The sequence below is a fragment of the Cucumis melo genome, chromosome 4, assembly GCF_025177605.1.
Source record: "Cucumis melo cultivar AY chromosome 4, USDA_Cmelo_AY_1.0, whole genome shotgun sequence".
NCBI lineage: Eukaryota > Viridiplantae > Streptophyta > Magnoliopsida > Cucurbitales > Cucurbitaceae > Cucumis > Cucumis melo.
The window spans coordinates 27,628,991-27,642,449 of record NC_066860.1 but is presented as its reverse complement, the minus strand read 5'-3'; the positions used below and the strand labels follow the sequence as shown (position 1 = coordinate 27,642,449).

General features: G+C 29.6%; 1 protein-coding gene across 1 annotated transcript; it reads left to right on the top strand.

Moving 5' to 3' along the window:
• Positions 1-4,992: 4,992 nt before the first annotated feature.
• LOC103502677 (F-box/LRR-repeat protein 4) lies at positions 4,993-8,526 on the top strand. Its single transcript, XM_008466697.3, has 2 exons — positions 4,993-6,080; positions 7,767-8,526. Exons 1-2 carry the CDS (start codon positions 5,267-5,269, stop codon positions 8,363-8,365), a joined length of 1,413 nt encoding a protein of 470 aa, XP_008464919.2. The 5' UTR covers positions 4,993-5,266; the 3' UTR covers positions 8,366-8,526.
• The last annotated feature ends 4,933 nt before the right edge of the window (positions 8,527-13,459 follow it).

The window sequence follows — 13,459 nt, the reverse complement described above, 5'->3', positions numbered from 1 at the left end:
AGTTCTAAATTAAGTATTTTAAAAATAGAAATAAAATTGGTTGAAAATAAAAAAAAATTAAACAAAACATAGAAAAGGTTAAAATAAAAGAAAAATATAAGAAAAAAGAAAAAAAAATTCCAATAAAGACAACAAGAAGTACTTATTGAACATATTTCAATTTTTGAAGAAGTTTATGAAGAAGTTTAAAGAAGTACTTATTGAAGAAGTTTCTTTTTTTAAAAAAACTGAACAATAGTACTTATTGAAGAAGTTTGAAGAAGTTTATGAAGAAGTTTGAAGAAGTTTGAAGATGTACTTATTGAAGAAGTTTATTAAATACATATTGAAGAAGTTTATGAAATGTGTATTCCCTTAATATAATTTAATTAATATCAAAAGTTGTTCATATTTCAATTTATGATGACATTAAAAAACCACTATTAGGGAAGAGTTGTTCATATGGAGTTTTTGATATGCATTACTTAAATTTTTACTGAATTATGATATTGAAATCCCCTTTATTATCATATTTTACCGAATTAATTGCATATTTTGTTAATGCAAATTGTTCTTACTATATAGAAAAAAAATAGTTAAAAAAGAGAAAATTAATAGGATACAATATGTAACAAAATTAAACTGAATGTTCTATATACATATTATAAACCGAAACAAAATGTTAATTATAAAATTATACAAAACCGAAAAAAATAAATAAAAAAAATACAGTTTATAGAAAGCCTACAAACGGCCATTACAAGAGTACCTCTTGAAATATTTTTCAACTCGTTCGTCGCAACGTCCTACATAAGACAACAAGATGATTATTATTTGTACATAACACACAATATAGAAGGTATGAAAAAAAATATTACATATACATACCTTTTATGACGACAAATGTTACTCGAAATGAACATTGAGTGGGGCAACCGAAAGGAGAAGTTTATTTTGAAATTAATAGCCTCAGAGTTTTCATTCCATTCAAGATGATGAATGGAATTCCATCATATTTACAAATAAAAAAGTAAAGGATAGAAAGGTATAGGAAAAAGATCACAAAAACACAACATAGAATGAGGACAGCAACCTAAAAGAAAAGGAGGACATATATGCTAACACTAATCAACAATCAGCAAACAGAGAAAAAGAAGTAATGTATAAAAAAAATCATAAGAGACATAAGAGAGTCAAAGCAGGACATACCAATACAAAGAAGCAAAAGAAAAAAATTACATACCAATACAAAGAAAAGGAGGACATATGTGCAAGGATGGACAATGATGCGAATATGGAAACAAAAAAAATTACATACCAATACAAAGAAGCAAAAAACAGAATAAAGAACTATTCCCCCAAACTCTTGTTCAAGTAAACATACATGATAAGATAAGGAACAAAATAATTACAGAAGACAGAATGGAGAATGATAGAAGTATGCAAAGAAGAAAATTACATACCCAAAATAAAGGAGCAGAAGACAGAACAAGAGAGGAAAAACAATAGCCAAGATGCGTGGTGAAATATAAGAGCAAAGGTGAATATATAGGGGTGGATGGGAGAAATTAATATGAATGACTAGACCCAAAAAAAGAATCAGAGAATCTCTGCAAATGACAGTGTAAAAGCAATGAAAAGTAAGAAATTTGGTCAAAGCCTAACATTGGCAGTAACCTATTTACTACACAAAGTACATTGTCATATAGATTGAAGGGACAACACTTTGGAAATGGTAGGTTTGGGTGGTCAATATTTGACCACATAACATGAACACAATAAGAAAATAAAGAACAAAGTAAACCATCACAGAGGCAGAACAAAGAAGGAATGAAGAATCGAAATACATGAATAGAAACAAACATCAAATATGAGTCTAATGAAGAACCGAAATACATGAATAGAAATAGACATCAAATATGAGTGTAATTCAACCGAAATGGAATATCAAACAAAATTGAAGGGAATTATCAAACAAAATTATACAGAATGAAGTAAATAAAGCAAATTCAAGTTAGCAAAAAAGGAAAATCGAATCAGCAACGACAGCACTCATCATCGGCTATTGAAAATGAATGAACAAAATACAACAACAATGTTACCTCCCTACCATGCTCCACCCACACAGATTGGTCAAAAAACGATGTATGTGTAGCATCCATCCCAAATCAGGACAGGAAAACAAATTGGCAAATCGGCAAGTGGAGCGGCAAGGGCAACACCAAGCGGCAAATCTGTGTTAGCAAACAAAGGAAAATCGAATGAGCAATGTCAGTACTCATCATCGGCTATTCAAATTGAATAAACAAAATACAACAACAACAACAGTTATCTCCCTACCATGCTCCACCCGCACCCATTGGCCAGAAAACGGTGTGGGGTGTAGCATCCATCCGAAATCAGGACAGGAAAACAAATCGGCAAGGGCAACACCTAGCGGAAAATCGGCAAGTGGAGCGGTAAGGGGTCCCCTTCAATTCGGACCAAACATGGATTACCACGGAGAAGTCCGATCGAAGATGTAAGTGGGGATTCCGGAGGCAAGGAATAGTCCCTGCCGGTCAACGAAACCCCAAAACCATAAAATCGAAACGTTTTGGAGGCAAGACCTTTCGGCCAAGCTTTCAACAAAGCGTTCGATCTTCGGACAGTGAAACACAGAGACGGTGATGAGAGATGTCGAAAGGGGGTTTTCCGGAAAAGAAGAAGAATGAAGGCGAAGCAAGAACAACGAACAAGAAATCGGTGATGGAAGAGAAAAGATGAATGGACATGCAAGACGAATTGAAGAGATTCGTGAAGACGGATTGAAGAGGGGCGTGAACACGGGTTGAAGAACACGGGTTGAGGGAGAGAAATCGACAGAGCACGAAACGACAGAATGGAGGGAGTAGAGATGGTGAAATCGGGTTAATGGAAACCCTAAAACTAGGGTTTCCATAACCCGAGTCCCAAGCACGGGTTAGGGTTACTTAACCCTAACCCCACTATCCTAAAACGCCCCCCAAACGCCCCCTTAGTTTTTATCTGTGATGTACCGATGAATATTTATTAATACGATATCGGTCAATAAACACGTAAATGTCTATCTATCTCTATCATTGATAAAATATTAAATTTTGCTATATTTAGTAAATAATTTAGATATTTTTATCATTTACCATGAGTTAAATAAGAATGGAAAAAAACAAAAAAACATTTTTCCCCTAATTAATATAATGTGGTAAAATGACGGCTCCTCAGCCTCAAGCATTGAAAGTTGAGATTGCTTTTTCTTTGCTTTTAGCTAAATTGCAAGTCTTTAATTGAGTGAAGCAAATCGTTAACTTCAAACATGTTTTAATTTTTTTTTTAGTCATATATTGAAATTCCAAATCTTTTTTTTTTATTATTATTTTTAATTTATATCTAATAAAAATTAATCCTAGAACTAAAATAAATTTCAATTTTTAAAAATGTTTAATTTACCAACAAAAATTCAACTCAACCAACACATGAGTGTATAATTACGAAATATTTTCAATTGTTGTATTAAAAAGATGTTTAATCTTTTTGTTTTTCAAGCACATGTCATCTAAACTAGATTCTATGGTAAATATTTTGATAAAGTACATTAAATTTAAAATTTTGCTATGTTTTGTTAATATTTGTGTTGGTTATACTATATTTGAAAACATCATTTTAACATTTATATGCTTTTAGTTTATTTACATTCGAGTTTTGTAAAATTATAAAAGAAAAACAAACACAAGCTCAATTGAAACATTATTTAGCTATAAAATTAGTCTATGAACTCTTATTATCATATATATTTTGTCATATGCACAAGTCAACTTTATTCTATTTTTTAAAAAACAAAAGAAAAACAGTAAACAACAATGTAATTTAAGTTCATAATCATTAAATTCGTAAGCAATAACCACTAAGTTATCTATAAATATTAAAGGTTAAATAACTTTCTCTTATATATATATTATATAAAAAGATAAAATTGAGGGACCCTTAGACATATACTAAATCCCCAAGTACCGATAAAGAGCACAAAAAAAAATTAAATTTGTGAGGGGATTGTTTAGGAAAAATAGTATGTGGTGGCCCAAGGAGAAATGTTGGAGGGGAAGCATGCTCCACCAAACGTATGGGAATCTTTATTATGTCCATTTACTCAATTTGAGAAAGACGGCTCTTCCCCATCTTCTAAAGCAAAACACACAATTTTCTCTTCTACCATACATATCCATTTACAGAATTTAATTATTCCACACCATCCCAATCATAATATATATATATTTATATACGTATATTAGGCATCAAATACCATTTTAAAGGTCAATAGTATGATATTTTATTATTACAATCCTTTAATTCAACTATATACAACCTCAAAACAGATTTCTCCTAAACAATATCTTGCTATTTTACTATTATTCTTACTTTTAAAAGATATTAAGAGCAAAAACTTACGAATGTTCTAATCAAAGTAACAGCACCAAATAGTTTTTTTAGTACAATAATTTGTAAAGATGACTAATAAATTAAACTCATTTTGACACAAAAAAGAAAAAAGAAAAACTTGGTATGTATAGTTATTGATTGTCAAATGTATATGGTAAAAATTATTGGAGTGTGCATAGTGTAGTAAGGACTTCTACACAGTTACATAGCTGGAGATAGTAAAGTATGAAAATATTTAGGATTTTTTATGGATTATTTTTTTAATTTTACTCAATCAATACCATGAAAAACTTGTGAATCGAATGAATTGAACTTCTAAATTTTTACGAGTAATTAATTTCATAAAGTTTATCTTTGAAAAAGAGTACATTGATTATCGATTGTAAACAAACAATCAAAATATATATACGATTCTTAAAGAAAATTCCATCTGACGTATAATCAATACGATAACAAGTTTGAGGCAACTTTTTATCTAAAAGTAAAATATAATGAATAGTATAATTACTAGTTTTGTGTTTAAATGGGTACAACCCTATACTTTAAAAAGCTCACATTTTGGGTCACATCAAATAATTTAGAGGGGAAGAGAGAGGAATTTTTGTTGATTAGGTAAAAGCAATAGAACTTAGAAGAATTGCTTGGATGGAAGGTTTGCTTTGGACCATTACTTGTAAGTGCTTCAAATCCACACACACTTCTCTCTCTCTCTTTCAATCAATCCCCACGGCGGAGATTTTTCTTCTTTAAAAATTTTAATCTTTCTTTTTATGAATGATTATGAACAACAAATTTAGAGAGAAATTGAAGCAACAATTTGGATAGAATCGATATGGATAGCTTACTTTGTGATGAGTTAATTCAAGAAATTTTTCAAAAGCTGCCATCGCCGTCCTCCTCCGCCGTGTCTCTCGTCTCCAAACGGTGGCTTCGCCTCTACCGGACCTCCAAAACTGCCATTTCTCTCCGCCTCTGCAATTTATCTATTTCATCTCTCTCATCTCTTCTCTCACACTATCCCTTTCTCTCTTCCCTTTCGATTCTCTCCGCCGCCGACTCCACCTCCGCGCCGTCTGCCACTTCCTCCGCCCAAATTATCTCCGAAATTCGTCGATTCTGTTCGAATCTCAAGGCTTTGAGATTCCTTGCTGGCCCTGTTTCTCTATCCTCCCTTGTGTCTCTCTCCTCTGCTTGCACTCACCTCTCTTCTCTATCTATTAACGTGTATCGGCCGTTGAATTTCCGGTGGGTAGTTAATTTTCCGGGTTTGAAATCGCTTTCGGTCTCTGTTATATCCGGTGAGGGTTTTGAAATTGAGGTGAATTCTGGCGATTGGGAGTGGGAATCGGCAGAGGTAGGGGTGGGATTGGGGATTCAGAGTCTTTGTTTGTCCGGTCTCCGTGCTGGCGATTGGGGCGTCGGTTGGCTGTGGCGGAACTGCAAGAATCTCCGAAAGTTGCAGCTCCGCAGCTGTGAGACCGTGGGTGACGGCGGGTCGTTTTCGTCGTTCGTCGAGTGCTTGCCGGGGCTTTGTGCGGTGGAGCTGCGAACTTGCCGGAGTATAGCCGACGGCGTTTTGATGAAATTGGCGGAGAATTGCCGGAATTTGACGTCCCTTCTAGTTTATGACGGCGGCAGTCGGGAAGGTATGTTGAATTATCAGTAAACTCTTTTTAATTTTATTTTTATTATCATTGAGAAATGAGATTTAACATTAAACTCAACTTTTTTTTTTTTACTTTTCAAAATAAATTAATTACCATTTTAAAATTTGAAAATTATTGTTAACAAAAACCGAAAATATTTATATATTAATAATAGATTATGAAATTTTGATATATTTTATAAATATTTTGATTTATTAAATTGTATTGTAAAATGTTCCTACAAATTTGTCTTTATTTCTTTTTATTTGAAAGTACAAATTTTTTTAGTTAATCTTAGTTTAAACCTTATTTAGCACCGCATCGATTAAATTATGATTTATTTAATATGATTTGGTAATTTTGTTTGTAATTTTACTTTCTAAAGTTTTTTTAATGTATTGGAATAAAAGGATTTGAATCACAAGCTTAATTTATTACTAGTTCATTTGAATGTAAGTTTAGTCAGATCTTTTTTAATTTAAAATTCTTTAATATAATGAAAGTTTTGCCTAATTTAACACAAAGTTTATTGTCAAATTAAATTGCATACATTTTAAAATTATATGATCTCTTATAATAACAAAGGGAAACAAAGAGTTGAAGCATGAGATTTACAATTGAGTCTACCTCCGTCTATGCTTAGCCATAAATAGAGGTAGAAATTGAACAAGTCCAAGATAAAATCTAGAGCTCTAATACCATGTTAGGTTGTATGGAATATCGATATTTTATTGATATTTCATTCATTATAATCAAAGATTATAGCCTTATATATAACCATATTAAAACACGATAAATTATATGATTTCTTATAATAATAAGGGAAATTTAGCACATTAATTTAATATTTTTTAAATATTTCATATTTGTCATTTCATCATTTTTTCTATTTTTAATTAGAGTAACCAAAATTGAAAGATTATGTATAAAGAATATTCAAAAATAATATTGACCAAATTTTGAAGAAAAAAAAAAATCGTTTAGATTTGTCAAAGGAAAATCTAAACTATAAGGAAAAAAAATTTAGATTTGGAATCGTTTAGCCAAATTTAAACCATCCAAATCTAAATGATAAGGAAAAAAATTTAGATTTGGAACTCCAAATCTAAACGTATACCAAATTTTGATTTTTTTGTATCCAATTAATTAAACGAGTACCAAATCGCGTTAGCCCATGGTTGTATTTTACACGGCGTGGGCATCTGTGCTTTTTTCATTTTGTCGTTTTTTTATATTTTTGAAAAGACCTCTTATAGTAATTACAGACGTGTTTATAAAATTCATATTTAATCGCTCGTTGTAATTATTTTTATAGTACAAACATGCTAAATTTATAACAAAGATTACAATATTATTGGTTTCAATTTATATATCTAATTGGTAATTATTGCTATTATTGTAGCTTTTGACCATATTATCTATCTTTTTTACTTATGAATATTTTTAAATATAGGAAAATGAACAAAAATATTTATTAAATATAGCAAAATTTATTCTTTAATTAATAATATACCGATGTAGATGGAAATTTATCAATTTTTATCAAAATTAGAAGTTAAACATTGCTATAATTTGTAAATATATTTAGGGTGGTGTCATTTAAAATGTTTTCGTTAAATTTTTTGTTTAGCAAATTTATGTTTACAAATCACTAATGAAACACACTCTTAACTTCTTGTCATAAAGGTCTCCTTCAATTTCTCTGTCAGCAACAAAGTAATCTGGAAAGCCTTGACCTGCGCTTGCCTCTCGACCTCGACAATGAGCATCTCGTCGCCATTGCTACGAACCTTCAAGGTCTCTCGTCTCTTCGGTTGCAGAGTTGTTGTCTCGTCACTGGCGATGGCCTAAAAGCCATTAGTACTGCCCTCAGCTTTCGTCTCGAGGAGTTAGCATTAGTTAATTGCGACGTAGTCGAGAGAGAGTCGGGGTTGTTGGCCACCATGGGACAGAACTTGAAACGATTAAAAATTCTTGACCTATCTTACAATGAGATGTTGATGGACAAAGACTTCATCTCCATGGTCATCTCTTGCAACTCCATTAAAGAGCTCAACCTTAGGGGATGCAAATGGCTGACTGGAGCTGCCATTTTTGCATTGTGGAAGAACTGCAAGGAATTGGAGACCATTGACATTGTTCAATGTTCGAAGATTCATGCCAATGCAGTGGAACTTTATGCCATTAATTTGCCAAAATTGAGACAACTCAAGGTTGAAGACGACAAGATTTCCAATATTTTGAGGAATTCAGCATCCCGCCGATTTGTTGAGATTGTTGTTTGATTTTAAGAGGATAATAAATGGTTCCTCTAAAAAGATGGAGAATATGATAAATAAGAACGACAATTCATAAATTGTACTAAACGTAACATTGTATTTTAATTCAAAGTGGAGATCATGATCATATTGATTTTTAATATGATAATTGATATTTTATCTTCAAAGTTGGTTATAAATGATTTATGTTAAATGTTGGATTGTAAATAATTTATATGAGCATTAATATGGATGGAATAAATGTTTGGTGTCTATGAGAAAATAATTGTGGTGTAGATCATAATTGAAAGTGTTGAATCTTGTTGAGTTATTGTTGTGGGTCAAATGTGATGTTTGTTTTTCTTTTTTGGGTATGGTTTAATAATGTATTGTTAGCATTTAAATGATCTATGGCTATTGAGATTAATTTAATTAAAACAGTCGGACAACTTGTTACTTGTAGCTTAGTTGGCCCAAAATATATATCAATTTGTTCAAAGTAAGTTTTTTTTTCCTTATTGAGTGTAATTGTGAGAAGTGTTTTTTGTTTCATCAATGTAGTTTCGCTTTGCTAAAAGAAATAAAGAAAAGTCTGTTGAAAACCACCGAGTTGATCAACCAAGAAAGGCAGAGGAGTCTATGAGTATTGTCGATGATAAAAGAAAATTAAAATGATACATTGATTGAAGCTATAGAATAACGTGACATCATCAAGATATCTTATAAACAGGCATGGACAGATTATCTTATAAACAGACAAGGGCGGATTTATTAAGGGACCAATACAGTCACGTACCTTTCTTATATTATCTATTTTTGTATTTTATTATTAATTTTGAAGTATTAAATTACGATATATATTAAATAATGTTGTATATTTAATAAAATTTGTTTTTGGTCTAGTGGTTATGCCCCACTTTCTAACGATCAAATTAAGAGTTCAGATATCATGTATTCCAATTATTTTTATAAAATATTTTTTATTCCAAGTATAAATAGTTTTGTTTCCCAAATATCAAATTTGTTACTAAATTGCACAAAATATATTTTATTCCAAACATCATTAATTTTATTTTCTCAAATATCAAATATTTTTCCAAATTTCAATCATTTTATTTCTCTAAAAAATAAATTTTATTTCAAATATTAATAATTTTCTTTCTCCAGATATCAAATATCTTTCCAAATTTCAATAATTTTATTTATCCAACTATCAATTTTATTGACAATTTAAATAATGTCATAAAAGGAAGATAATTTATTAATAGACCAATAGATACTTGATGGGGATCACATTACAATATTTTGACGAGTTTAGTTACAATGTTCACTCCAGTATTTGATGTGCTTGAGACCATTGTGGACAATAGATCAAATTCAAAACAAAAATATGAAGCAGAATTCAATATTGTCATTGATTCTAATGAATTCAATATTGTCATTAGACTTTGTTTTCAATATGCATCTCATAAAACATATATTAGGAATCACAAATGATTTGTCTCAAGTCTTACAAAGAAAAAATCATGATATTATGAATGTAATGAATTTAGTTAATGTTTGTAAAGGTAGACTGCAAGCAATGAGAGAATCTGGCTGGGATTCAATATTGGAAAGAGATCTATTTTTTGCAATAGTCATGAAATTGAAATTCTTAAAATAGATGCTATGTTTTTAGTTCGAAGACGAAAAAGCCGAAGATTTCAATCAATTACAAATTTGCATCATTATCGTATTGAAGTCTTCTATGCTGTCATTGATATGCAATCTCAAGAGTTGAATAATCGTTTTACTGAATCAAGTACTTGATTGATTCTCTATATGACTTGTTTGAATCTGAATAATTCATTTGTTGCTTTTGATAAACAAAAACTTAGTCGACTTGCTCAGTTTTATCCGATAGACTTTTCAGCTATTAAACTCTGGATGCTTAAGGATCAACTTCAAAATTACACTATTGATGCGTTTAGAGTTTGTTGAACTAAAAAACATTGGTGATCTTACAGTGAAAATGGTTGTTATGAAAAGAGATAAGGTCTACCCATTAGTTTATCGGTTGGTCACATTGGCATTGATTTTACTAGTTGCAATAACTACTGTACATAGAACATTTTCTACTATGAATATTGTGAAGACTCGACTACGAAGGGAGATCAATGGATGAATGATTGTCTTATAACTTATATTGAAAAAGATTTATTTGATAAGTTATATAATAAACTTATCATTGATCGATTTCAAAATATGAAAACTCATAGATGACAATTGTAATATGTATTAAATTTAATTAATCTTTGAAACTATTAATATTTTTTAGTGTGTTTATTATATAATGCCCCTGTATAAAATTTATGGATTTGCCACTGTAAACTGGTTTTATCATTCTCAAATACCTTTTATCATCATAATGGAATTGAAACTTATATAGAATGCCTCTTTTACTTTTCAGGAGATTGTTGGTTGTTAATATCAAATGTTACGACCCAATTTTTAAAGTTAGTCATTAACTCATGTACGATAGTCTCAAACTGAAGACCAATCAAACTACAGTAGTTTGGTTCGGAGAAAACATAGCAAGTAAATAATAGAAACACCGTTCAAACAAGATAAAAATTTCAATACGGGATCATCAAATATATTTAAACATGAGATTTTCCTTAAAAAGAAAAAAAACGTTCGGAGACATAAACTAAGGTATAAGTGAAGTCACTAGTAGTCTCGTGGTAGTGGCCACTTCATCATGCTCCAAGTAAAAGCTATTTATAAAAAACGTTGAGTATCAAAAGTATTGATAAACACATGCTAACAATCACATGTTCTATTTTGTTTAAACTTATAATGATACATCCGAAATTAAATTGAGTGAATCCCACCTAAACACTTCTTCCAAAAACAACATCAATTACCAACTCTACATTTGACTCTTCATCTGCTACATTGAAACAACGATTCGGGAGCTCAACACCAAAAAGTGCTTTAATTTAAATATCATTACCCTAAATAGTTTTATAATTCAACCTATAGACTATACACAGAGCATTTATACTTTTGGCTATCTATTATTTTAGAAGACACCAATTATAATTTTAAATAATTAAGCCCATATTTCTATTCTGGATTTTTATTTGTATTTAAAGGGAAATAAAACGCTTTTATAAAATTGTGGCCAACTGGCCATTTGGTTTCATATCAATGTGTGAATGATGTTTAATAATAAAATAACAATACCCAAACTTAACTCAACTCAACCAATACCCCTGTTTACTTGAGAATTTCAAGTTGTAGTTAAAAGAAAGAAAACAGAGGTATGATCAAAAGATTCGTTAAATTCTATTCGTGTCTATCAACGCATTGATAAAATCTGAAATTTGTCTGTATTTTATAGATATATTCAACATGTTTGTCCTTTATAGATATAATTTACATTTTTAAGAGAATAAAATATAGATTTTGCTATATTTTATAGTTGTTTATAATATTTTGTTATTTTTAAAAATGTTCAAAAAATATAAAATTTAAATTATTATTGTTGTTGTTACTTTAAATTGAGCAATAAAGCATACACACGTTTAAGTTTTCGTTTTTATAAAATTAACATCATTTTTAAATGATCGTTCAAACAATTTGTCTCCTTTCTATCTTGAACAAAATCGACCATTGAGATTTTTTTAAATATTTTAAAATTTTCAATTCGTCGGTAATTTTAGACCTTCTTAGTACACCAACATTATAGTAATTCTTTCAAATTTTATATATTTTCATTTTCTTCGAGAAATTTTTAAAAAAGTAATATCTATCAAGATGTATCGAGAAGACTTGGAACAACCGATGAGTTGGAAAAAAAAATCTCATGGTCGATCTCACTAGCTGAACTATTTTTGAAAATTGATCCTAGTTTTGTAAGATGAAAGTCAATCCCGTTATTTTGACAATCTTTTTATAACAACAAACCTCGAACTTTCTTGAAAACTAGAGTCAAAAATTGAGGTTAGAAATACATCTCTCCCTACCAAATAAAACTTAAAAAAAAAAAAAAATCCCAAAAGGATTAATTCATAGGCAAGTTTTTCTTGTTATTTAATAATTGTACAAAATGCCATCAATATTCACATAAAAACTAATTTTTAGATGCTTAAATTAAATGCCAATAAATTGTGCATGTGAAAATTAACCATTGAAATATTATCGACATTCTAGTTTTAGTTTTATCTTGGTTGAGCCACCTTTCGAGAAATAGAGACATATTTAATTTATAATCTCGATTATATGATCTACTTACGTTCGATAGAAATGTGTTTAACATATAACTTTTTTTAAAAAAATTCTGCTTTTGAATTTTGTTGGTTCAAATATGATACCAATATTTTACTTTATTCAAAGTTTTTTAATTTAAAGTTTTAGAATCCATGATTATATCAAATAAAGATAGTTTAAAAATACTATATTTTCTAATAAACTCTAACTATTTTTAAAACAAAAACATGTATCGTGCATGGTACCATAAATTATATAATATTACAATAATAAAATCTTATCGTTCATCTGTATTTAGTGGATAAATATAATTTGTTTTATAGTTTATAAATATACAACATCAAACATATTTTAAATAACTGTTTAAATTAAAATTAAATCTCTCAATATACTGCTAAATACATATTTTGAAAGTTCGAAATACAACTTTATGTTTCCTTATTTTTAAAACGTAAGTACTAAGGTATTTATATGTATAATTTTACGTTAGATATATGTAATTTTCATTAACTAATTGGAATGATCAAAGTTGCAATGAATTTTGACGTCTAAACTTTCCTTTTTAAGTCCAATAATAGCCAAGTCCCCACACTTTGAATTTTGGCATAAATTTAAACTTTACAAAAAAGTTAGAATAAGTTTTTGAATTTCTGATTTCGGGTATAATATAAATACGTCATATGCAACGTTGTTCTAAAACGTTACAAAATTTATTTTATTAAGTCGTTCGTGTAATATAATTTTACAATTTCAAATTTGTGTTCATCAGATTCGTAAAATTTTAAACATGATTATTAGGTCAAACATCTGTTGTATAGAAGAACTTTCAATGACTTAATGTATACAAGTTCACGTACGTAATATTTT